The following is a 27,699-nucleotide window of genomic DNA, read 5'->3' as shown; positions in this document are numbered from 1 at the left end:
TCAATACCATTCAGTTCCAGAAACATCTGAAGATTTAATTTCCCAGACACTAATGTCTGCTTCTGGGCATGACCAGTACCTCCTGAGCTAAGAAGTTTGATGTGCATTCTCAGTGGGAATCAGAAACTGAGAATACCTGCTTGTGTCACAGAGATATTCTTCTAATGGTTCTCAAAGCATATTAACTAAATCAAGCCTTACACTAGTAAAAGAGTGAGTCCCTTTAACTCCACCAACACTGTGATATAATTCAGCAGTTTAAAAATTTATGTAGGATGTGGCAAATGTAGGTGCATCTCTCTCTCTCTTGAAAGTAATTAAGATTCATAAATCCAACCTCCTATTTAAACAATTAGAGGAAAAAATCGTATATAGGCATTTCTATAACTACTACATTTTAGTGGAATGCACAAGATGCTACCTTAAATACTTGGACACCTAAGGAAAAGAATTTGAAATTACACAATTTCTAACTGGTTTTCCTCTGTATCATAATGTCTTACCTATGTATATATGTAGATCTTGTACATTACCACATTGCCTCCACTACTCAAAACTAATTCTGTATATTATTTTTAATTAAAGAAATCAAAACTATTGTACTTCAGCATTTTTCTTCATATATACGGTATTTTAAAGAAGAAAAAATGGTTTTGGAATTTTCTGGTTTTAGAGAGTTTGTAAAAACTTTGTAGCTTTTTAGACAGCAGCACTTTAATGGTGATAAGCACAATGGAAACAAAATGGTGTGTTATACCTGGTATGACATAAGGGTGGATACTTCACTACTGAAATAACAATGTTTTAGTTAGTACCTTTTCAGACCCTGAAGTTACTGTGAAAACACCTGTTTTTGAGGGAGTGTAATTCCTGTGATCTTCTAGAAATGGTTCTTCATCAAAGAGATCTGTCAACAAAAATAATACTCTTAGGCTTTGAATTCAACAGTGTGCCAAAGTAGTCTGACTTATGAACCTAAAATTATTTATTCATTGCAATGAAACTTTATGTGTACTTGAAAGGGGTAGTCTTACTCTGTTAGTGTGTTTGCTTATGCCTGTGTGTGTATACAGTAGTCTTGATGTCTGTATGTACATGAAGTTGTTCAAAGGGGGGTGTTGTTGACTGAGTTTGGTTCTGTTTTCTTTCTAGGAATATATTTCAATGTCTGTGATGTTAGAATAGAGTCTTTTGAAAGCATCATAGGCCATTAAAGCTTATGTTCAAAACTCTGGTCTAGCTTTTTGTGCTGCACTCTGTGTGGCTAAAAGTCCTGTTGATGCATACTGCTCAGACTGGAAGCAAGATTTTTGTAAGCTTTCCTGGAAGCCCCTCTATTGACTGAGTGGTCTCTGGCAGGGCAGAATTCACTGAGTTTCTCTGTAGCAAATCAGGCCTTCCAAAAGTATTGAAACTTAAAGAATTCATGGATTCATCTGTGCAAAAAAATGTGATGTGACAGAAACAAATCCATTTAAGCAATTCTACTTGCATGTGCAAATACTGCTTGCCTGATTTCTTCAAACACGTGAGTCAGACTTGAAAAATTCATCAACTATACTTGGCAAAAGTTTGAGTATGTCAAAAGCTGACGTCTGCTTCTTAGCTTTTTGTCAATTTTAGCTAGTATGATCTGAGAAATTATGCTGAAGGGGATTTTCATGCATTTTTTTCCCAAATGTGTTCATTAAAAATTCCCTCTTTTTAATAAACTTCAGATTTATAAGGATATATAGTTGCAGGTTACATAACTATAGTCCTTAGAAAGTTTAAAGGTGTTCTCTTTCTTCTTCTTAGAGCTGGTAACAATTCTGTCTTAGTAGGTTTATAGTCTTTCCAGTCTGTATTCTTGACATAATATTTGTCCAACAATTAAGTTCCAGCTAGATGATGTCTTCTGCAAGCATATTTTTCATGTCTTCTTTGAGATAGAAAAGCACTTAATGAAACATTCTGGTAAGGATTCGGTCTTTCTTCATATTAATGTCCTGAAAATAGTAACATTCTTCATGCTTATTCCTGGTTCTGTTCCAAGAAAATAAAATTCTGTTGCTCTTGAAGGGGAGAGAAAAAGCATATGGAGGTGATGGAAAATTCATTCATTGGATGCAGAGGAAGGTTTAATCTAAATATTTTGAAACTAATTTTTTATATCCATTCCTATAAAATATTCAACTCTGATAAATGTATTTCAGTGGAGAACACAGTAAGGTAATGACGTGAGAAATATTGAGCTGTAACAGAAGAAAAGTCAGATCATGCTGCTAATACTCTAATGTTGGAGCCCTAAAGCTAGTGGCCAAAAGTTAAAGCATAAGAGTTGGTTTGTGTTCATCTTTTACTATCCAGGCATCATCCAGTCACTTACTGAATAAAGAAACAAATATATCACATATTTTTGCAAGTTTTTCTGAGTTTTTAACTAACTGTTTCCACAATTTTGTGGATTTTTCCAATTATACAGAGGATAATCAAAGCTGGCTTTACATACAGGTTCCTGTATGTTGGTATCACAGAAGGAAAGATTGCAGAATGCCATGCTCTAAAAGAAAATGTAGTGAAATGAAAAATTATGACAGTTACAGCATTTTTTCTCTGTTGTCTAGGCCACTATACCCCCTTCCTTGACATGTTCCTAATAGTATAATCAATTTTTCTGTCTCTCTGAGTTTTCCCAGAAGAAAAACACACAGCCCCCCCCCCCGCCTTGATCCAAATATCCAGTTCATCTAGCATGCTGAGACAATTCTGGCATCAAGACCTTTGTTTTCTGGTTTTTCAGGACTGGTAGATCTGCACTAGGCAAACTCATCCACCTGTACAGTACTGTTTCTCACAGTGTGGGAACTACATGGCTCTCCATGGGGCAGTAGTCCTAAGTCCTGTAAGTAGGATAACTTGTTGTCAAACAGGTAGTGCACCAGAAGAGTTGCAATTTGACTTTTGATTCACACTAGTAAGGTATCCTGGCACAAGTGTTCTCCTGATATGAATAACTGGCAGCTCTGTAGCTGATTATCTGTTAGAGATTTATAGTAGGTGTCTGGGTTATAGTAGCTTTCCGTATTAAAATTCTGAAACCAGTTACATCTTGCCAACCTTAAAGCAGTTTCTATTCCAGTTGTGGGGTTTTTTTCTTAAAGAAATAAAGTTCCAAGTGAAGAAAACTTCATTCATTTTCCCTGATTGATGATGTTCAGATGGAAACTGTCAGTTCACCATTGTCTTTTGGCAGACAGAGGCTAGAAGGAAACATGGATGAAAACTACAAGAGAAGCAATGGGCTTTATGAAGCTCTGAAGAAAATGGAAATATAGGCCATAAAACTTAAGAAGGATATGTGATAAAAAGGGGTGATAACCTAAGTAATTAATTATGTAGTATAGTATGTGTAGCTAGTTCAGGTACTGTAGCAAATCAACTTCATGAGTCTTTTAGTAGAATCAAGACATAAATATTTTATCACTAATTAAGGAACTTACTGTTTACTTTCATATTATTTTGCTTGTACTTTAAAATCACTCATTTAAAAATTACTTTCCTTTAGTTTGTACTAAGAATTAGGGACTATATTCTTCTAGTCTTAGACACGCATCCTAAAAATCTAGGAATTTAACTTCTATCTACTTACAACAAAATATTAAAATACCTTTTCTGCAAGGAGGATTTTGGTAGTAGTAGCAAAACACTATTTCTGTGAGAAGGAATGGGGATGGACAGCTTATGAGCAAGAAATACTAAAAACATTTCAAAAGCTTTCATTGATTTTATAACAATTTTGCATCTTCTGTAGCATAGTCTTTATTATATTAAAATTTGCATTACGTCTGCAGGAATGTTTATTCATACATTTGCTTTCTGTTGGTACTGTCCAGTATGGAAGCATGTGAACAAGGAACTTTTTCTTAATATTTTACTAGTAAAGACTGTGCTTTTAAATATAGATGCACAGGAAAGAAATGAAAAAAAAACCAACATAGAATTCTTTGTAGACATTTTTTGGTTAGGTTTAACACCATATGTTTTGACCCATTGCATTAAACAAGCTGCATTTCATTTCAGAAAAAGATGTCATTACAGAATAGAAGAAAATTTTTATTGTGGACTTGGGAAAAAAATAAACTCCCTGGGTCTTTCTAATACATTGATGTAAATTAGGTTGATACTTCTGTGTATAATATTAATAAATAAACAATTGAAATATACTTCAAAATATTTAAAACCATTTACAGTATTTTCTGTTTAAGCCAGATGAAGTTTGCATAAATTTTTAAAAGTCAGTGCCAAGTCTGTTTATATTTGATAAATGCTTTGCAGGTGTATTATCTTTTTCTTTGAAACTCTTCAATACACAGAAAACTATTCTGTGACACTGAAAAAAATGGATTTTTAATCTTTAGGGAATTGCCAGAAGTTTCCATGTTTTATCATATCATTTATAATGACTGCACAAATAAATGAAGCTGTGATTAAATTGTTCAATGTTTTTATATCTGTGTAGTCCTTTTACAATTATTGCTTTAACTAATGTAATTTCTGTAACTTACATCGCCTAATGAGAACAGCCTCCATTCATGTGTCAGTAGGCTGTAAAGGTGTAAGAACCTTCCATGAGTGCTTCCATCCTTGCAGTTAAAAGGTCTACTTTTCCTTTAAGTCCTCTTAAAAAAAATCAGACTAACTTTTAAATTATAAAAATAGATACGTTTCTAAACTAACAGGATTATCTCTTTCTTGAAAAAAATCTGGTTATAGTCTGAGTTGCAAACCTGTAATTGAGGAGGGGTGAAAAACAAATCAATCTGTTGTATATTTCACACTAGTAATGCCCCTTGTTACTCTTTTGTGCTCTGAATTGTTAGCCTCTTTTTTTTACACCTATATGATTAATAAAATAGCTTAGAATAATAATACTTAACTTGAATAAGAAGTATGACATGGATACTAAAGGAAAAGTTCAGTATCCACAGAACTTTTTAATTTATTGTCATACTGTAGACAACGCACTGTAAAGTTCTCCAGAGCACCATCTGTTTCTGCTCTGTCTGACCCAGGGGATTTATAAAACTACTGGCGGAAATTGGAGTTAAGGTAGAAGCATGTATTTTACAGAATTTAAGATCATTTGATTGAGGTTTTCAGAAGTCTTGTGAAAAACAGTAATATTTCTTTTGGGAAGATTTAGCTGCACTGTGTAGAAAAGGTGTATTAGAATATATTATATTGACAGCACTGGTTTCTTAAATATTGCTTCTCTCTATATTATGCCAAGTATCCTGCTTATATGAAATCATGCTTATTAAGATATTAGATATGCATCCCTTAATGCCTTTACTACATTGGGGTTTTTTTTACACAAAAACACCAAACAATTGTTTTGAAAATGTAGATCCTTCGGTCTCTAATGAAAAGGTCTTCTCGATTAGGATGTTTGTGTAAAGTTTGATCCAAAAGTGGGAATTGGTTTTAGTCTAATGTAGAATAAAGCCTACAAAACAAAGTATTTAGGATAGAATACAATCATGGAACAGTTGAATGGGTCTTTGGAGGTCTTTTGGTCTAATACTTCCGACACTACTCCGAGTTGCCCCAGACTGTGTCCAGCCAGCTTTTGAGTGTTACCAAGGATGGAGATGCTACAACATTTCTGAACAACCTGTGTCCCTGTTCAGTCACCCTCCTAGTAAGAAAGGTTCTCTTAATGTTCAGATTTAAGTTTTAGTTTGCTCTCCTTGCCTCTTGAGCCATGACAGGGCTCCGCTGGAAATAGCCTGGCTCTGTCTTTGCACCCTCCACTCAGGGTGAGAGATCCCCCTAAGCCTTCTCTTAGGCTATAGTGCCAATTATCTCAGGTTTCTCTCCTGTATGAGATACTACTGGACTAACTTCAGTGTATCTGTGTTTCTTGTACTGGGGAGCCCAGAACTGGAGACTTCCCTAGGTGTGACTTCACCAGTGCTGAGTAGAGGGGGACCTGCCTTCCACTCTGCTGGCAATACTTTACCTAATGAAGCCAAAAGATACCATTCACTTTCCTTGTCACAAGGGCCCATTTCTGGCTCATTTTCAACTTGGTGTCCATTGGGACCAAGTCTTTTCTGCCAAGCTGCTTTCCAGCTGGGTGGCCCCCAGGATATATTGCTGCCTGGTGTTGTTCCTTCCCGTGTGCAGGATTTTGCATTCCTCCTTGTTCAACTGCATGAGGTTCCTGTCATCCCATTTCTTCAACCCTTTGAGGTTTCTCTGGATGGCAACACAATCCTCTACTGCATTTGCCACTCCTCCCCCCATTTTGTGTCTCTAGCAAACTTCCTGAGGGTGCGCGTTGCCTCTCATCCAGATCTTTAATGAAGATGTTAAATGAAACTGGACCCAGTATTGACCCCTGGGGTATACTTTCAGTTACTGGCCTCCAGCCAGCCTGACATGATCACCAGCTGCCATTCAGCCCATTTGCAGTGTATCTCACAGTTCTTCATCCAGCCCATACATCTACAGCTTCTCTGTGAGGATGTTAGAGCTCTTGCACCCTGCTGTGTTGTCCCTCCAGCTGTAATAGGTGCTATTAATGGATACTTGTCTCTTGCACTTTTAAAAAACAGCTGAATATTTTTTAATAACTTTTGCAGAATGCAGCAGAATAAATAAATTTAAATGGTTGTATATTTAAGAAAAATTGCTATGGTGCTTTTCCTCAGTGTTAGCAGGGAGTTATAAATAACGCCCCTAAAATTTGGGAAGTAATGATTCCTCTAAATTCCTCCAAACAAGAGAATTACTGTGCCATGCTTTTAAGGGAACCTGGCAAATAACTTGGGTTGGCAATCTGTATTTCACAAAATTGCTTTGAGCTCTGTATAGTAAGAAAATACCAAAGTCTATCAATTCTCACTTCATTATCACAAAACTTGTGGAATATAGTCATTCTTCAATGGCTAATACCTAGGGTAGTTGTTTTTGTTTTGGTTTTCTTTTTGTGTTGCACTGCTTTTTTACCAGTCTGGATTAAAATATTATTCAAAATCTGCATCTTCATTTCAGGGGAAATAACTGGTGTACTAAATATTCAAGAACATTGAAGTAATTCAACAACAAAAGCTAGACATTTCCTTCGCAGTCCAAAATATTTCTCAAGCCCATCCTCAGCAGAAGGCCCTTAGAGGCATTATCCTACAGTTTTAGCACATTCATTTTCAACCCCCTTCCAAGTTTTCCCAGCTTGACTTTTGAGACCTGTGAGTCTTTACAAAACAAAACTCAGTAATCTGTATGTCTTCCTTTCTATACCTATGTGAACATCTTGTTTAGGGAAAAAAAGTTTCAGTGTACATTTGTGGAGAATATTATTACTTAAAAAAGAAGTGATTTATTGATGATTCCCAGATATACTTCAAAGATCCTTCTCCATATTCAGTAGTTATATTCTCATTCTCTCAAACAGGAACAGCAGAGCTGATCTTTGAACTGCCCAATTTATCTTCTCTGCTTCTAGTGGTCTGTCTAGGTTAATGTACCTAATAACCAGAGATCCTAATAGAGAGGAACTTAATTCTTAGTGCAATTCTAAATTACACAGTTCCTAATTAAAAGGAGCTAAAAGGTGTTTTTTCAACTCTAATTAGCAAAGAAAGACTAGAGGCAATACACAAACTTACTTGTAGGAACTTCTTTGCACTGGAAGTTAATGCAAATCTGTTTTAGTACTACAACAGTAAGTACTTTGGCATATATGAAGGCAAACCATGCACATAACCACTACTAATGTAGTTTTTTCAGTAAGTTGAAAAGATAAACTTTTGCTGGTTTGATGCTGTTGAGGCATTTTATAGCTTTGTAGTTTATAGGAAGGAAATGTGTACCTAGATGGTACTTGAAATAGATAAACTGAACAGGGTAAGCTTTTCTGCAGCAAGAATTTTAGCACTGTTTTCAACTTTCTTTTCTTATTTGTAAAGGCTTTTTAAAATCTGAGCCAGCTGTTTTGGCAGATCATTTCATAATGAGGAAAAAGCGAATATTCTGTGTTCATTCTGACATGTAATTTCCTAACACTACATCTTCAGCAGTGCTTTAAAAATGTTTTGCAGCCAGGATTTCTATGTGCCACTAAATCATGAAAAGGAGTATTTCTCAGCAATTTTTTCTTTTTTGAAAAATGAGAACCTATATAACAATCTAACTTTTTAAAAAATGTTAATTTATTTTAGAAACTCTTAATATTGAGCATGAACTACACATACAACAAATTATTTATCTTCCCTGCAGGATTTGTAAGTCCTACAATAAACTGGGCTTCCCAGCTCTCATTTTGGATTACTTCTGAATTCCCCTGGGAGCCACTTTTGTGGCAGATTCCATTTGGTTTCACAAGGCCTAAAGGGGGAAGACTTGGCATAGACCACAAATCTCTCACATTAGGAACAATTTGTAAACCACAAACAGAGGCAGCCAGAGTCCGTCCCCAGAACAGGCTGCTCCTGTTAGTGCCATTGTCTGAAAGGGATTGGTTTGCCATTTCCCAGATGACCTGCCTATGTGTAGAGAGATGTGAAAAGTTAGAAACAAAAATGTTTTCTACAGAGTGAGGGGGGAGCTTTCTTGTACAGAAAGGAAGGAAATACCTCTGTGGGATTTTATTTTTTCCCCTCTTCATCCAAAAAATACAAAGAGGGCCTCTGTCTTTAATGCGAATGTCGGCTTTAAATCTTTTAGGTTTGGATTAACTCTGTAAAAGAAAAAAAATCTGACAGGCTTTCAAATATGACGCAGAAAAACTTTTTTTTTTACCTCAATTCATGTTGTTCATTTGTAAAGCCAAAGGCTGGATGGAGTGAATAGTAGGCGCCAGTTGTTCCTTCATTCATAGTTAGCATTACAATGGTCAGAATTAACATCCTAAGACCTACATTATCACTTTTGCTGTTTCACCAGCAAACATTTAATACCGGGTGGCTAACACAAGGACAGCTCTTTGCTATGTTCTTATAAATAAAAAAATGTTGTTAATAATAGGAAGTAATAATCGTAATTAGTTCATAATGTATTTTTATGCTTTTTTCTTGGTTTTAAGGGAACTGTCTATCTAATTGCTTCATAATTATAAAATGTCTTGCAAAATGCATTTATGATAGACATTTCCTATTAGCTCCTGTTCTAGAAAATGTGTATTTCATCAAATATGTCACAAGTCAGGTTTTGCTCATAAAGTGAGTGCTAATACATTTTTTTTTCTCTAATACATTTCCTCCTGATAAAAAATTTTCTCATTTTTTCTCCCTTTTGAAAATATGAATTGTTTTATTTTGTACCTGCCACTGCTCAGTGTTTACACCTTTGCTGGCAGCTGTTGACAGAAGTAGTTAGAAGAATCTCAGGGCAATATCTACATCCTTTTAACACAGCCATTGGAAGGTTACTACATTTTTAAAGTACATTCTAATGCTATTCTAATGCTTTCCAAAGAATCAATGTCATTAGGAATTTGGATACAAAAACAAGGTAAATTGAACTTTTTGCTTACAGGGTTTTTTTTTTCTGAAAATAATTCACTTATTTTTTCATCTATCAACATATTGTATATAATCCTTAAATGTTCATGTATGCATGTTAAGAAATTAGACTTCAGCTACTGCAAACTACTATTATTCAGCTAATTAAAGCTAGTAAAATTTAGGCTTATTTATTTTACATGCTGAGGCTTAACCTGTGAAAGAAATTCGTTTCCAAGTATTGAAACAAAGGATTTGAAACTACACTACACTACTGTTGTGTAGTGATGTTAGTTGCAACCTCTCTACAATCAAATTACATTATAAAAGTATTTGTAATACTGACTGCAATTCAAACCTCTAGTAATATGCTTCAGTAAGTATTTATCGTACTCTTTGCATCCATAATCTTATTGATGTAGACATGTGAGTGTGAATTACAAGGGTAAAGACATTTTTTCTTTGATGTCCATATATTGTGATGTGTGTTTTGGCCATTCAATATGTTTTTGTTTTTCTACAACCAAGTTGTGAACAGAATAAATTCCTATGTATTACATATAGCGGTGTACAGAAAAAACAAATACACAGATAAAAATAATTATGTGGTTTTCAAATATTTCACCATGTATTAATGTGCTAGATCTTCATTTAACAATATGTGGCATATTTTCATAATTACATAAATAGTTGTTTCCTTATTTCTCTCTTTTAAGCAAGCTGTTTAACAGGAGTCTCTGGCAGTGTGGGAACTGTGGTACAGCGAGTTCTGTGGGAGAAAACTTTGATCCAAGTTATATTGCAGGATAATTGTAACACTGTCCAGTATCCAAATGAAGGGTCAGAAACTGTTATATCCTGTTAGAGTAGATTGCAAATTTAAAAACTATGCTCATAATGTGTTGAGAAAGTTGGAAAAGGGTGAATTTTGGATAAATCTGTTTTTAATGGAAAAGCCTGCAATCAGTGGTATAGAGCAGCATTGTGGAGGGGTGATACCCCCATGCAAAGAGCTATGCAGTGTATCTTTCTACCAGCTTCTTGACATGAAATAGTGCTTACTATTTACTGGATTTATGCTGCAACTCAGGGGATTTTAGAAAGGAGTTCAAGTTCTATTTCGCATTACTCAGACTAGAATGATTCATTTAAATTTGCTTTTGATAGCCTCCACAAACCACTTGATATTTATAAGATTTTTTTTTTGCTAGTTCTTGTCATGGCATCACATTTTGTGCATTTTCTCTTCAGGCAGCTATGATGTTCAGCTCTGGAGTGTTTTGGATGGGACTTCTGTGTATTCCTATGACAGCTTTACTTCTTGATATAGTATACAAAGTGTGAGTACGGAAATGCCAGTGTTTACAGAAGAGAGTACTGACTTTTAAATGTGTGTTCTAATTACTAATATAATAAAAAACAAATTAAGATCAATTCTTGAGATTTTATAAAATTCTTTTTTACTGTCCTTGTTTTTTAAAAACTTTATTACAAGAGTTATTACTATTTTAAATGTTTAAAAAACGGTAGTGTTTTATTAATAAATATTTTTTGTTTCTAATTTGCAAGAACAGATGATAAAATATGTTCTTTAGATTTGTTTTTTGATATTTCTCCTTAGTTTCAAGTCGGGGAAAATGGATTTATAAATTGAATATTTATATAAGCATTAAAAGTATCTGTTATTCTACTTTCAAGAAGAGTAAGTCTGGCAGTATTTTGTATGTACCTACAGAGTTAAGAGAGCTACTTACAAGACACTGGTAGATGAAGTTCAGGAGCTGGAAGCGAAGTCTGAGGATCCTGGCGCAGTTGTGCATGGCAAGAGGTACAGTAAAAGTTTGTAGAACATTGTCTTAAAAAACAAAGCTAAATATTTTTAACTTTATACATGTATCAATGACAAAAGGTTATTTTTCAAAAGCTGTGCAAATGAAAAGCATCTGTGAAGGACCTTCAGGTCTACTGAACCTATGTGTTTTTTCATAGGCTTACATAGAGGTTTTACCAAAAGCTTTAACCGATGTGTTTCTTTGTAGCTGACTGGTTTCTGGTTCTTATGTATAGAACAAGCTTGGGGTGCAATTTTAATTCTGTGACTTTTGCCTGTGTTAACAATTAACTCACAAACAAAATAAGAAGAAAATTATTTAGAACAAAATGAGTTTAAATCTGCATTATTTTCTAGTATAGCCGTAAACAGGGCCTAAGCACAAAAACAAAAATTAAATTCTATAAAAGCTGCTCAGTAGCATAGGAAAAAACAAAAAATGTATCTAGTATTTTCTGAAATTGAATATAACAAGCTGCTTTTGTATTTAATTCCAGTCTAAAGCAAACTAATTTGATTAACCTATATGAAGTATGTAAAATTTTTAATTTAAGACTCCACAAGAATTCCCTTGTTACGTCCTCTTTCACGGACCAGGCAGATAATTTGAAAACGGAGAAGGTAAAACTGAACAATTGGACATTTTCTACCTGTAAACTCAGCATAAAGGTGTGCACTCACTAAAGTATTTCAGACTTTTTAACCCCAAACTGAACTTGTAGCAAGCAGTTGCTGAATGTATGAGATGACAAAATCCCCCTCTCCCCCCCTTCCAATTCATTAGTGCCATCTGGCTGAGCTAGAGCTTTCTTTTCTTGTCTTCATTTTCATGAGTTTTGTGAAGTGTAAAAAAAAAAGCCAAAACTGCTGATACTTGATTTTCCTGTTCTTTCTTTTATTTGGACTGCTGTTCTTTCAGTATCTTCATGGCAAAAAGCATAGCCAAGAAGGCTTTTTTCCTACCCAGCTATGCACAGAAAGAGACCAGAAAAAACACAGACACTTCTTTTACTATAGGTTCAATTTTCAGAAGGTACCTTTTGTTCATAAAGATACTTTAACAATCTTATTGTATCCCTCTTCCAGTTCAGTGGGAATCAGTTTACAAGGGTTTACCAGGTTGAGATCAAGTTACATCAGATACCGAGGTGATAACCATCATTTTTAATGGGGCAGTATCCTGCTTGTATGAAAGCTTTCACAAGAATGTTTTGTCTCTAGTTGGGTTCATCTTTCCTGGTAAAAAGAAACTGGGGTTCCAAGAGGCCTGGAAGCTCATCCTGCCACCCATGGAACACCTAGTCTAGTGTGGTGGGCTACAGAAGAGGACACACCTGCATGCAGTCTCCTCTCGGGCTCTATGTGCTGTCTTTGTGGCAGCAGCTTCACACTGGAAGTACTGTAGAATCCCCTGGTTGGTGGCAGTTCCTACTTCAAGCTTACTTTTCCTTCATCTTTGCCAGACCTAACCATTGCTTGCAAGAGTAAGTTCTCTTGCTTTTAGAGGTAGTGTAAATTGATTGTTTCAGATGCTTTTCTCCAGTGGCAGTGGTCGTTCAAGGCAGATTGAGGGCAGTATATTAACCAACTCATCTGTCAGTGTGCTGAGCTTTGAAGCAATGTATGCTCTTCTGCAAACAGTAAAAGCTGTAGAAGAATGAGTTGCAGAAAAGAAAGCAGACATTAGTACTGGATGGTGCTAAAAGGGGAACATCTTGTGGGTATAGAAAAAATAAGGTAACCTACCTTTTTAATATTTCGTACTTGCATTCCCAAGGCTTCCCTTGTATTCCCAGTTCAGCTACTTTAACTTCAGCTGTCTAGGCAGGATGCTTTTCCCTCATTCTACACACAGCATGTCTTCCAAATCCCTTCTTATACAGGTAAAATGAACTTGGTGCTTTCACCACCACTTTTGTAATTATCTTTTTATCCCGCAGTTAAATAGTTATGAGGTCTCCATGACAGCTGTTTAGTTACCTGCCAGAATATCTTTCTTAGATCTCATTCTTCTCCACGAAGCTACTTTTAGACCAGTATTTCTGAAGGATACAAGCATCCACCTTGTATGCAAATCACTGGATGTTACACAAGTCAATATCTCTCAAGATTTTATTCCCTCCATTATTTTTTTAATGTATTAAAATTCAGGTGATAGAGCCAAAACTTTACCGTTTATGGAGAAAGTATTCATTGTTAAAGAAATGGTCTGATGAACTGACTTACTTGCATCTACAAAAATTTGATTCAGCTTTTGTAAACACTTTTGAGTCTCCTAAATTGCAGAAGCTCAGATTCATTAGTTACCAATACAGACTAAGTAGCTAAATGGGTGAGGTATGTCCTCTACATCTGTTTAAGATATGTACGTGAGACTTTCTTATTCTAGTGTGTGCATATCTGTGGGAGTACCTATAGCAGAAGAAGGGATTTGTTCTCATTAAATGCCAAAATAACCTAAGAATATATAAATCACTGCATGATTAAAAGGTAACTGGGAAACAGTGAGAAAGTGTGTATCTGAATGTTTACTGAGAACAGGGGGCCTACAAGAAAGCCAGGAGATTTTATAAGGGCATGTAGTGAGAGGAGTGAAAGAGGGGAGGCTTAGTGTAGATACTAGGAAGAAATTCTTTATTGTGAGGGTTACAGAAATTCATAAAATAATAATTTTTTTTCTATAACTGTGTCTAATTGCTTGTAAAGGTATACATTTCATGTTCAAAAATAGTTAATATTCTGCTTGTCCATATAGGTACACATAATGAGCACAGGCATTTAGTGTCTGTGGTCTAACATTGGTTAATTATGAAACCATGTTTTCTTGGCTTTGCATGTAGATAATTAAATATGCTTTTGAATGGCAACAGGGTGATTTATAATAGAGAGCCCACAGAATTTCAAGTATAGAAAAGGAACAGAATTTAATACTTAAATAGCTGATTTCCGTCCCTAATTTTTTATTAATGTTGTCACTTAAACAGTTTACAGCTCTGAAATAAAAAAGAAAGCTCCTACACCGCACAGAGGAGCAAGCAAAATTTAAAAAAATCCCCAGAGAGCTAGCTTAGGAAAGCACTGAGGGTAAGATGTGTTTCAGTACTTCAGCCTCTCCTTTCTTGATTCAGTCAGCAGATGCCAGCTACCTTCCTGGAATTGGTACCTAATTTTTGTTCTTACAAGGAAGTCTCATTCCATCTTTTCATTCAAAACATGGCCACAGAAGCAGTTTCCCCTGCCTATCACCTTAGCCTGTAGATTTTCCAGTTAGCATTCCTCTATGGGTGTGGACATAGTAGTGGCTTGAATGGTAATCTAGTAAGGAAAGCAGTCTAGTTCCCTTCCTTGCACCACTTAGTCTGGTTGATAACCTGGGAAGGTAAGTCTGTTGAGCTAATTGACAAAAATATTAAAAAGTAATTTGAGTAATCAAAACTTGCTAACATAAGTGAAATCTGTGTGAAATCTGTTTTTCTTACTACATCATTGCACAAGAGACAACTTTGCTAATCTAGCCAAACAGTAGCAATATCAAATCACTGTATACTCACATTATACATAAGATATGTCTCTTTTTTAATTGAACTAATTTTAGACCAGTTTACATTGAGAGGGGGCTGGATTTTTCAGCATTTGAAGTGTTTAAGTGATAGGTTGGTATTTCTTGAAACACAGGCTGTAATTCACAGTGAATATCAAATCAAGAGGACACTGAAGAGTTTTTTTGGGGTTTTTTGATATAGTCCCTTGCACATATTTAATATGTTATTAAAACTGTCAGATTTTGCAATTTTTCTTAGCTATGGCTCAGCTACCTGGTATTTATTTAGTAACGTATGTTCCTATTAGAATTTTAGTGTAAGAAAGACAGAATATACCTTTGCTACTTGTTTCACTACAGTTTGCAGCATTTGGCTGCTCTGGAGTCTCAATTTAAAAAATGTTTAATGCTCCTGTTTTCCACTTGGGCTGAAATGGGGAGTACCTTGGGTCACATTAAAGGTACCCAAGTGTGTGTACACAACCACACAACAAACTCAGTAGTGCTGGGAAGGAAGGCGATGGGCTGAAGTGGCCAACCTTAGCAGCAATAGTAGTCTGTTATTTGGGTATGATCTCCAGAAAAACACCTCCCAGAGTTTTCTGGGGAAAGCTCCTTTCTAGAACACTTTTCATGGAAATAATGTTTCTGTATGCACAGCTGATGACCATGAACATGGCTTTCCCTCCACTCATTCCCCATCCCTTTGGGGTACTGTGTCAATAGAGGCTGGGAACACTTTCTATGTAAGATAAAAAAGACTAATTCAGCCTGGCACTATTCAAGCTGTGCTACATTATGGGAGACAGTGCCTTCTCTTTACATTGTGTGTTTCTAAAGGAGTCACACTCAAAGGTTCACAGTATTATTCATTTATTTGTGTTGTCAGCACACAGCAGTGTTTCAAACAGATATTTTGCCTGCACTGTGACAAGTAAAATCATTACCAGGGGTCAGAACTTAATTGTCTGTCCTCATGCAAGCTTTTAATCATCATCTTAATAATTCATTAGGCACAATATAGAAAGAAAAAGGAGGGTGGACACTTCTCATTTAACAATTAATTCTTATTGAGCAGAATTAAACATAAAGGGATAGGGTAATTAGTAAGTAAATATTTTTCACATGTCACTTTCTCTCTAGCTTAACTGAAAGAGCCCAACTACTGAAGAATGTTTTTAAGAAGAACCATGTGAACTTGTATCGCTCTGACTCTTTGCAACAAAACTTGCTTCGTAAGTGTTCACTGACAAATATTAATATCCATTAATAACAGCAGTAAAATTGCCTTTCATTGCATTTATGTATAGTAAAAGTGCAGTATTCTAAACCCATTAGACCATATTCTGTGGTTCTGTTGCCCTTCATACCTAAGGTACTGTGCAGAGCTCTTTCTGCTGTTTTATAACTGCAAAATTCTGTAAGAAATGGCACAGTATTTTACTTACTGTTGAAAAGAAATTTATTCCCCTCTATTCACCTTTGTTAAGTTGCTTTTATTAAAGCTTTAAAAAAATAAACACTGTCAAAACTTCATTTGTTTCTATTTTGCTTTGTATCTGCAGATGGCTACGCCTTCTCTCAAGATGAAAACGGGATTGTTTCCCAGTCTGAAGTCATAAGAGCTTACGATACCACAAAGCAAAGGCCTGAGGAATGGTGAAGGAACACAGCTGGACATCTAGGCCTTAGCTGTTACTTTTGTGAGACAGGCTGCTAGATCTTTGCTGGGAGCTGCGACCGTGGCCCAGTTATCAGACATTGAAAGATCTATGATGGTCTTGTTCCATAAATTTTGGATTTGTGTATTCAGTAGACATAAGCACTGTGCAACTATACTGTAACACACCATCTCTAAATTTTTAACGAGTATTTGCTTAGCCTTTGTAAACAGATTGGAATTTACCTTGTATCTTGCCAGCTTGCTTATTTTACAATGAAATTGGATCAATACTGGTCATACACTAGAAGGGCAGTGGTCAGATTGCTAAATGTACTTTACATTGACAGGTCAACTAGCATCTGTGAAGGTTTTTATGTGTTAATATATTTAAATACATTTGATAACAAGCCTTTGATTTCAACAAGTGCTGAAAAAACCCAGTATCTTAATGGTGTTAATTCACCTTCTTTAAGAAAGATTTTGAGTCAAGATGCTCATAGATGTTTGTGTCAAACTAATCAAAAAACATTTGCCAAAGAAGTTCCATAAATGTTTTCTGTTAGAAACAATTTGAAAGGAAACTATCTCCAGTCCTGATCTCAGAACTGCATGCTTCAGTCTCCACACTTGAGGAGAAGGTATAGTGAGTCTAATTTGAGTGGCCTTTTTGGCATTTGCTTTCAAAACTGCAAGTCTTTGCACCTTTGGCCTTATACAAGCTTTCCCCTTATTTTCATTTAGTATTGTGTATGTCAAATATGGCTGCCAACTTGTATAATGGAGTACACGTAATACTTTAGTCAATTTTTAAGAATTGCTCTGCCTTACTTCCCTTTAGCAAACTTAATTATTTTTGTGATGCTTAGTTGTATCTGCTTATACTGTAGGTTCAAAAGAAAGTTTGTTTAAACTTATTTTTTAAAATTAATCAAATTTTCAACATTTTTATACTAGGATTATTTGAAATGCATACATTGAAATACAGAGCAAAGCATGCCCTTCGCTAGTCTGTGGTATGTACTGGTTTATTTGCACTAAAGTCACTTCCTATAAAGGTGTGAAATACATTGCAGCAGTCTCTTTACAACTTATTGGTCATGCAGAATACTTATATACTCTCACATTTAATTAAAATGGAGAGGAAGTGACTGCAGAAAAAGATACACACCTGGTATGAGGGAAAAAAAAAGAGGGTGGTATTAAATGAGAACATTGTAATACATGCTTTAAGTAGTTATACTTGGTATTTCTCAATTTACCATCCAACAACTGTCAGGTTTCAAGCTAAGAAAGGCTACTTGAACTTTAAAATTTAGCTAATCCTTACCACTCTTTAGTCCTTGTTTAATTCTGGGTTTAAAGTCCACCACAATTACATTAAAAATACAATTTTCTATAGTAGCAGTTGGTTTTACTGATAAGTAAATTTTTGTGCATTGCATAGGAATGATCTCTTTTTTCCTTTCAATGGAGATCAATCAGATGGAAAAGCAGAACAACAGCATCCCCAGTGATCTGTTAAATTAGGTATTTCTTCTTTGCTCTCCAAATCATAACAAGTCATCCAGTCCCATCTTTTCTCTGCCCTCCTTCATTTGTCATATACTAAAGGTGACTTTACCTCTTTGCCTTTCATCTAGCTAAATGCTTAACATGCAATTAATCTCACTATCCAAGTTTCTCATCCTCCATTCTAAGAGAAACTTAAAAATACAGAGAGAAAGCCCAACAGAAGGCAGTATATGAAAGTACATCTTTAGGAAGGTTTATCTGTGGCAAGGCAGTCTGCATTTCATGTGTGTGCTATGCAGTGTCTTCTCTCACTAGCCTGGAGTGATCTTTAAACAGCAGGCACAAGGAGAAAGGGAACTAGGAACAGTACTGCCAGTCAGTCATGCAGACAAGAACTGCCTTCAGAAAGCCATTGCAGGCATAGATAAATAGATGGATCAATATGGGAGGGCCAAATCACTTGACCTAAGGCAAGAAAAAATTCGGGGGCATGCCCCTTTCCTAAAACAGGGATCCCTATTTGCTGTCATCCAAGGGACAATGACCACCTTCAAAGCATTTCTGAAATTAACCATGACACTGTTGCTCCTTTTTAATGTTTCTGTGTACTTAATTCAAATAAAATTAATCTATACATAGTCTCTTCATGGGCAATTTTTTTCTGTTCTAATTGGTTGAATTGCTAATTATGCAGATATGGATTAGAATACACTGTAAAATAGATACAGTGAGATATTTACATGATCGCTTATTCTTCCTATGAAATAAAATTCTGTTTTACCATTGTAATACAGTTTGAAGAAAACAACACACAGTACGTCCCAAATTAACTACCTTAAAAAGGAAGAAAAGGACTGAAACAACTCTAAGATCCTAAATTCAGACTAATTTAAAGGTTTGTAGGATAATCTTATAACAGCATTTCATGCTTACATTTTTTCAGAATTTGAAGAAGTATTTCACAAAGTGCATTTTTTTACTACTGCTGATGAGTTTTTCCCGTCTTGTACTTTCTCTGATAATTTGTGGTTGAAAGATACCACTTTGTAAAAATAGCAAAAAAGACAAATGTGGCAAAAACAGTGGGTTTTGATTGCTCATACAATTCCATTTTAAAATACAAGATTATCTTATTTATGGGTCCCCATTTTTAAATCAGGCCAAGTATCCAATATGCACTTTATTTTCATGTTAAGTACACAGAAATATAATCTAGTTCCATCCTGTTAGTATGTCATACCTTTGTTAAAATAAGGGGATTCTGCTGATGTTTGTTTAAAGGAAAAAAGAACAGACAAGGTGGAAATGCTCATAAAATGCCTCTGTTCTTACTGTTCGAAAATTCAAAAGTGTAGTAAATAGAGAGTTCATGTGGACTGTTCCATCTCCTTCATGGGCACTGCAAGTTAGTATTAAAAATTTCCATCTAGAAGATGAACCTGTGCCACTAAAAATCGGGTATCTTATATAAATACTTTTGCTTGATTATTTTTAAATATATACATACATATATATAGAAATTATTCAAAAGAGTAACTGGAAAAAAATTTTAACAAACCTATTGACAATTTGTATCTGGAATTTTTTCTTGCCATTTCCTAATTTTACACATATTTTTGCAAAGCAGTTTCGACAGATTTATACTTAGTCATCATTCTATTTGTATAAAATGATAAATAAAATATTTTGAAACACTAAGAGATAGCTGAAGATTCTTATATGTCCACATGCATCCATAAAATTCACCTTGTTACAAAGATGAGCATTAAGTGTCTTAAGATGTGTATCATGACATTTGAACCCATCTTGAATGATGAGTAATTTGGAATACATGTTAAATTTAAGGAGAAAAGTTTTTCCCTTTTTTTCTCGTGTATTGTGTTAAAGCAGTTGTAGTTCTGATGAATTTATCATTCTGTCTGCATGAGGCACTATTTCTAAGTGTTCTGAGGCGATGCATGGTGGTTGTTGATCCCTGTTTTTTAATGCCTTCGTTAAAAGTCTGCTCATAATATTTTGAGAAGCTAGTGCTGTGTAAGCAAATGAATTTGTCAGTTCAGCTTCCTTGGTACTGGATGTTTTCACTGGTTACAAAACTCCACAAATGAGTTTCTCCTTCCCCCTCTCTGTCCTCGCTCCCCCAGTTTCCTCGCTGTTAACCAATAGATCTTTATTAAACAAAGGAATATTTTAGCATTCCAAACCTGGTTCCTGCTTATGCAAACCACTACTCTTATAGGGTTCAACTGGACTGCTTGTGAGTATAGGGACTACTCATCTGAGCAATGACGTGCAAAGTTGGGCACTTTTGAGGGTTGATACTGAAATAAAAGTATTTCCTTGTAGAGTGTGATTTGTAATTGCAAAGCTGTGACCAGAACAAGTTTGTTGTTTTTTTTTTAAAGTCATATTTTATGGTGTTTTTTTAATGTAGCATAGAAGCCATAAATGCATTAATATTGTTTTTCTACTTCAACATAATTTTTCATAACGATTTTCAGTGTTTGATGTGTATTAACCGCTGCAGAAGGCGGTCAGTCTGAAACAGCAAAATTTGCATTCAAGATGAAGTGAGGTTTTACAGCTCCACTAAGCCATTACTGCTGAAACTGTTGTGGAAATTATGAAGCTGCATGAATGAAGATTTTTTGACTCGGTGTTTATGGTAGTTTCTCAGGTTTAGTTTTAACTGGATGTTAAATGCACTGTGTTTTTTAAATAGTTCTTTTAGTAACACATTCAGTTCTATGCAGTGTTAAATGTCATTTGGCATTTGGTGAATGTGCATGTTTTGAACTGCAAATTTTAAATGTTTTGTCATTTAATTGTTAAAAATGAATAAACTTTGCCATTAAATTAAGAAGCTTTATTGACTTTATTGGTTGGAAAAGCTAGGGATTGGTTGGAAATGCCAGGGAACATATACTATATTCTTGGGTTTGAATTCTTTAAAATGAGACATCCCAGAAATACTATTTCACAAATATCATCAAGTTCAAGCATTTTTTAAGGTAAACTGAAAAAGTAGAAAATTGGTTTAAGGTTTGTTGGGGTTGGTTTTTGGTTTTTTTGGGTTTTTTTTGAACACCTATTTGGAGATGTCTTTTTCAGTTCTCATGTGAAAAGTTAAAAAAAAGTTAGAAAAGTTAAAAATAAAAAAACACTAAGGAGCACAGGAGTCTGCAATTTAGTGACTTCCAGCCAAGCCCTAACATACTCTGGTGATGATACCCTATTTTGAAAGAGAAGTATGTAGTACAAGAATGGTAAGAGTAGGAATAAGGAAACATCACCTCCCTTTTCAGACAACAGTGGTAAATACTGTATCCTTTGGCTTTGATAGTAGCTGGTATTTCTTTCCTCTAACAGAGCCCACCACTGAAAAAAAATCAATATATCCAAACTTTAACTGAGTTTTGGTAGCAGCTGGGGGACTGATTTTTATATATACACTAGACAATGAATTTATTTTGTATTCTGTCCAAGTAGGTTCTATAATTACATGCATCTTAGATAGTGCTAGTTTCACAAGATCAGCCTCCAGTAGCAGATCTGGTTTAAGGATATTCCACCTCATAATATTTTAGCATCTCTATTATACTGGCAGTTATGAGGTCATTGAAATTATTCATTCTGTAACCCAGTTTATAATGATCCAGGCTCCCTCTCAAATCCTTTCCCTTCTTTCTTACAGCAAACAATATTTTTAAGTTAAAATCATTTCACTAACCTGATTTACACTACAGCCTCCTGAATTTGCACAAGCCATAGATGGAAAGAAAAAAAAGAACAGAAAGGCATTTCCTTGTCTGCCTTTGCTAATGAAAAGAGGATAGCATGGAATTATAGCCTTGGTATAACTGTGAGTCAAAAACTTTATGTGATATTGTGGGGCAGTGGCTCCCTTAAAAGCAGACTCATTGTTCAGATGAGTTCAAGTCCAGACAGCACATTGGAATAGGCACAAAACAGCACTGAAAACCAACTTGAACTCCTTAATGTCCCTTAATGTCCCTTAATGTCCATATGTCAAGCTGTAACTGAGCAGTAATGACAAAAATACATTTGAAATTGTCACTTTTTTTTTTTTATTCCAGTGGGATTAGTATTACAAATAATCCATGAGTTTACATAGCCACATACTATGCTGCTTACCTAGTTTCAAACAGAATCCTTCAGACATTCTTGCAAGTACTTGTAATGTTTTTCCTAGCACTGGAAAGTCTTGATGCATTTTGGAGATACACACTTCAGAATCCCAAATTGTGGAAACACAAAACAAATGGCATGCCACTGTTGCTCATTATCCACAGAAGGCTTGGGTTTCATCTAAGTCATTACCAGTTAATGGCAATCAAAGCATTTGTGGCACCGTGTGTGAATGACAGTAATCAATTTAATGAGTGTGAATATTCTTTCATTTTGATTTTAGATTGTTGTTGTGCTAGTAAAAGTGAGTATGAACTGAGTTCAGAATTCCAAAAGAAATAGTTAAATCTACTTTGTTAACATGGCATTAAAGCAAGCACTGCCTGTAAATGTTACTTCTGATAGTAAGCAATTGCTTTCCGTTCAAGCATACATCCAGCCCTTCAAACCATTTCATTGGTCATTAAAGTGCTATCATAATGTCATTTCTGTTCTGTCTGCAAGTTTTAGGAAAATTTCCTGTTCCTATAAATCATAGGAGTATCTAGTGCCAAAAGGCTCTTTCCATTAGGAAGGAAATTCAGCATTCTCGCCTGCACACCAAATCCATCTGGGTCGGAAACTACTGGCACAGGCAGAATTGTTTCTATCCATGGGTTTTATTCTGGCCACCTCCCTTCCTCTCCCTTCAGCTATGTGGGTCACTGCTACTGTAACTACATGAACAATAGTAGATTTTTTGTTTGCTTGTTTATAGTTTCTTCTTTGTCTATTTGCAGATGGTGCATAATCCCCACCTCGACTGTTTTACAGGTAGCACAGTACAGCTATTTTCATTACAACTGATCTTTCCCACCCTAGGAGCCACATCTGCAGGATTTGTTGCAGTCTGGCTACTGATCTGTGAAGTACTTAGCACTCTGTAAACTTACAGACTTACCTAAGTCTGATTCAATGAAATTATTCCTGTGTGTCAAGTTCTTCAACCATTCCATGAGGACAAACCCATATGCAGCATCAGGGGAAGAAAGGAAGAGGCTCCGAGGGGTCCTCCCTGCTAGGCCGAGTTTCTTGCTGCATGGCAAACTTCACAGCTCTCCTTAAGCTGAATAATAAAAATTTAGGGCTCTATGCAAGTGTAGCAAAAATCTGTCCCATGTTAAAACATTAATAACTGACTGCAGAGCCCTGTGAGACCATCGCAGCGAAGCAGCCTGGCCTGTACAGCACCAAATGGTAGTGGGGCAGTGACTGAGCCAACTCACAACTTTGCTGTGTACCGTCTTTCTTGCAGGAAAACACTGAATTTCAGCCACTCACCACCTGTGTCAGTGGGTGTCAGTAGCTCTGATGACTAACTGCTCTTTAAAGGTACATAAATTGCCCCTTCTTAGTTTAAAGTGATCAAGCTTCTGCTTCCAGAATGGGTCTGTGTTGCCTTGGTTTACTAGACAAAGATTTCTTCTAATTGGAGACTAACGATAATTTGTAGAAAAATTGTGGAGCTGGTTTGCTGTTTCTGCTGTATACAGGAGTGATCAGTACATCTCACCGTATGCTTCTGAACAAGACAACTGATACATCTTGAAATATTCAATGATTTTTCCAAAAAGTTACTTGACCAACAGTCCCATCCATAGCCATTAAAAATATGCAGTGAAGAGTCCTGTGAAACCTTACGAAAGGCAAGCAAAAATTTTCTTTCTCGAAGATTGTTTCTACAATAAAATTACAGGCCAGAACACTAAATTTTCAATTCATTTCCTGAATACTGAAAACCTAATTTTTTGTATCTTGCAAAACATATACACAGCTGTGTATCATGATTTGGGTTGTAATTAATGATTACAGCATTCAAACTAGAGCCTATTACTTAAAACATCATTGTATAGAACTTGTCTTTCTGCATTTCTAGCAGTATTGTTTGCTTGATTATAATGTTAATTGTGTGGTAAAAAACTTATTAAAAGGGTTATTTTGAAAAATTTTTGTCATAACTACTGATTGCTAGGTATTTGCTAGGAAAAAATTATTCACTCTTCAGAAAGAACCAATGAAGTTTTTCTAAACTACTTGTTAAATAGGTCAGCTATAATGTACTTCAACAGATCCTACACATGGGGAGTTTGAGGCTGATAAAATAGGAAAGCTCAACCTCTGATACTGTAGATTCTGACCAACAGAATGACTTCAGTTTTTCACAAAAAATATGTACACAGAGAAGCCCTTTAATGACTGCATTTTTTTACTTGTGTATTTTCCATTTGCTTACTGCATGTATTTGGTTTAGATGCTTTTTTTTCTTCTTCCATTTGGTTTGTTGGTTTACTTAGGTGAAGGAATGTAGAAGGGCAAACAGAATTTATTCCTAGCGCAGGATGTTTAATCCAAAATACCCAACTAATCAGTGTCGTTTTCAACACTTTTTCACTGCAGCTGCATGTATAAAACATAAATGAATCTATTTATTTTCTATATAGTCAGAATTTTGTATTATATTAAATCTGCACAACAGGTGCAGTTAAAGTTGTAAATAATTTTAAAAAGCAGAATAAACTATTTTAACAAGAAAAAAATACAAAAGAGTTACACCAACCAAATTCAACAAACACTACCTGTACAGAGTCATACTGATGACACGACATTTCAACCACACAGTTTATTGGTAATTTTTTTTGCGTGTTACTACTAAATAATTAGTGATGTCAATGGTGTAAATGCATTTTAAATTACAAATTTGTCTTTACATTTTATACATGGCTAATTTTACAAACAGAACTTCATTACCAGTTTGTCCAACTTACACTTGCTGAGCAATAAGCTGACAATAAATACTTCCTTCTGAAGAATGCTTTAGTAGACCCCTATTTTTGGAATTTTATGTGGAGAAGTTATTGGTGATATTGCTGAATACATTCTGCTTTCCTCATATAATTTGGCTATGTGAGACTGTCTGATCTTCAACTAGCCTAATTACTACTAGTTTTGTCTACCATCGTTAAAGTTCACTAATACAAATATGCAGTGTAAGTTCAGGTAGATTATGTGTTTTTTTTTAAAAAAAAACCTCTGCATTTTGATATCTAATAAAATTCTTCCTCTTACTTTCATTGCTGGTGGAAGTGGTAAACAGTCAGATGTTTCAAGGATCCTCTTTAGTAAGTATTACTCCTGTCTTACCTCTCAGGCTTATTGCTGCTTTATAGAACTAGTCTGATTATTATCAGTGGAAAGCAGCCACTGTTTGTTAACTAAGTTAACTGCATTAGGGTAAAATGTCATTTATAACACTGAGTACCTTCATCCCAACATGGTCCTTTTGCTTGTCTCTGAACAAATTCTGCACAAATTAGGCAGAGCAGTCCAGTTTTAGAGCAACTGTTTGGAGTGTTTTACAATTCCTTTGTAAGTGTGATCCAAGTTTGGGAAATGCAATCTCAAGCGAGACCGCTCACTTTTCAAGGGCAGCTCACCCACAGGAACAGTTCTGACTTCTGCAGCCACAGAGCACATCAGTGTGACACCCAACAGCAGCAGCCCCTGTGGTTGCAAAGGCTGCATTACTTCTTCACGAGTCTTTTCAGCTCTGAGTAAAATCAGAGCAGCTCTTCCCAACCAGGGCAGGCTCTGGCTGGAGAGGATACCCAAAGTATGGTGGAGACACCACAAATCCTGATGGCTGGGTCAGGTGGACTGTGTGGGCTGTCTGGAAGCAGCCAGATGTGTAGGGTGGAGGCGAGGAGGCCACAAGGCAGCCTGGCTCTGCCCGGGGGAAGGAGAACCTGCGAACCGAGCTGCTGGTCGAACTGGAACTCGTGGCGGTACTGGACTGCCTGGATGGGGTCCTGAAGCTTGTGGAGGCCAAGATCATGGGAAGAGTCTCGGTCTGATAGCTCCGCAGAGAAAATCGGATTGGCTGTGACGGCTGTTTAGGTCTTAAACATGTGCAACAATAAACTGCTACCAGCGAGCCCACGATAATGAAGGCAATAAATATTGATCCGACAATGAGGAATGGAACGTAGATTGGTTCTGGGAGAAGAAAGAAGAAGAAAAGCCATGCACATTAGCCCAATTAAGTAACAGGTCTTCTGTGTAGAAATAAACTCCACAGTGTTTATGAAGCCCCACATTATTTCAGTCCCAATAACATACCAATCTGCTCAGAAGACAGAGCAACATTAGTATCGAAACAAAATCAGATTTAAACGCTGTAGGTTCCAGTAAAAATTTATTTCTGTTACAGTTTTAATAGTTACCAAAGGTAAAAGCTGTCTACATCGTGTCCCCTTCACTGGTTCTTGTTAGGTATAGCTCAAGAATCTCACTCCTCTCCCCTCCCTCATCCCCCAAATCGCCGGGACTGTGCCGTGTAACAGCGTGAATCTGCAGGTGAAGCTCAAATGCTGCAGATGCTATTAAATCGCTTCCTTTCCTAAGGTGGAAGATAAGCGCAGAGCGTGTGACTTGGGATACCAGTCTCCGTACGCGCTGCCGGATTCCTTTTGTTTGGGAAACTGACGGCCACTAGCACGGTGGGCTGTGCGTGCACTCACACCTCCAGGAGCAGTAAAGTTAGACACAGCACAATTTGCCGATGCCAACTAAAAATACAAGTGCACCATGCAGTCAGGAGGGATCCTACTGCCGGTGCCCTCGGGATCGCGGAGCTGCGCCCCCCGGGCTCCCGGTCCGTCCCGGCTCGAGGCCGCTCCGCAGCCGCACCTCCGGCGCCACCGCCTGAGCGCACCTGGAGCCGCGCCCGCCTCCAGCCCACCCGCCGGCGCGGACAGGGACCCCGCACCGGGCTCGGCCCGGGGGATGCTCCGCGGGGACCGGCCCCCGCCCGCCTCGGGACCCGCGGCCGGGCACTCACGGGCGGTGACTCCCGGCTCCGAGGGTTCCCGGTCGTTGGTGCAGCCGCCCTGCTCCAGGCGAGCCTCGGCGGCGGCGCAGCAGTAGCGCAGAGCGCAGGAGCCGCAGCAGATGGTGGCGGCCGCCGTGTCGAAGCCCTCGGGGCACTGGAAGCCCTCGTGGTAGCCCCCCTGCCCGTCCACCCAGCCGTGGCAGTACTCGCCGCCGCCGGGCTGGCCCCCGCCGCCGCCGCCCAGCAGCCCCAGCAGGAGGCAGCGCAGCAGCAGCCGCGGCAGCGCCCGCCGCCGCCCCGCCATCTCCCCGCCACCGCCGCCGCCCGCCCGCCCCGACGGGGCGCGCAGGGGGCGGCCCCGGGTGCCGTGCGGGGCCTCCTGCGCCGCGTCCGGGGGCTGGGAGGCAGCTCCCACAACACGCACAGCCTCACACACCCTCACACACACCCACCCGCACACCCTCACATAGCCTCACAACACTCACTCACACACACACACTCACACTCACACACCCGCACACCCTCACATAGCCTCACACTCACTCAAACACACACACTCACACTCACATACCCTCACACACTCACACACACACTCACACACACTCATACTCACACACACAGTCACACACACACTCACACACACACTCA

At 37.2% G+C, this 27,699-nt stretch overlaps 2 protein-coding genes across 2 annotated transcripts in view; one reads left to right on the top strand and one right to left on the bottom strand.

Annotated features, from left to right (window-relative positions):
- The window catches only part of ATP8A1 (ATPase phospholipid transporting 8A1), a gene marked incomplete at its 5' end in the record, with an annotated part of 99,320 nt that extends 78,502 nt beyond the window's left edge, over positions 1-20,818 (top strand). The window contains 4 exons of the mRNA XM_084203998.1: positions 10,740-10,828; positions 11,224-11,316; positions 16,004-16,095; positions 16,426-20,818. Coding sequence (XP_084060124.1) covers positions 10,740-10,828; positions 11,224-11,316; positions 16,004-16,095; positions 16,426-16,523 — 372 coding nt within the window. The 3' untranslated portion in view covers positions 16,524-20,818. The remainder of the gene's footprint in view (positions 1-10,739; positions 10,829-11,223; positions 11,317-16,003; positions 16,096-16,425) is intronic.
- A 4,946-nt stretch (positions 20,819-25,764) lies between these two features.
- Positions 25,765-27,355, bottom strand: SHISA3 (shisa family member 3; the record flags this gene model as incomplete). Its single annotated transcript, XM_084204974.1, has 2 exons — positions 25,765-26,216; positions 27,061-27,355. 2 exons carry the CDS (start codon positions 27,353-27,355, stop codon positions 25,765-25,767), a joined length of 747 nt encoding a protein of 248 aa, XP_084061100.1.
- Positions 27,356-27,699: the final 344 nt, after the last annotated feature.

This window comes from Fringilla coelebs (genome assembly GCF_963513975.1).
Source record: "Fringilla coelebs genome assembly, chromosome: 4".
NCBI classification, from domain to species: domain Eukaryota; kingdom Metazoa; phylum Chordata; class Aves; order Passeriformes; family Fringillidae; genus Fringilla; species Fringilla coelebs.
Note: the sequence above shows the minus strand (reverse complement) of the source record. Positions and strands in the feature narration are given on the sequence as shown.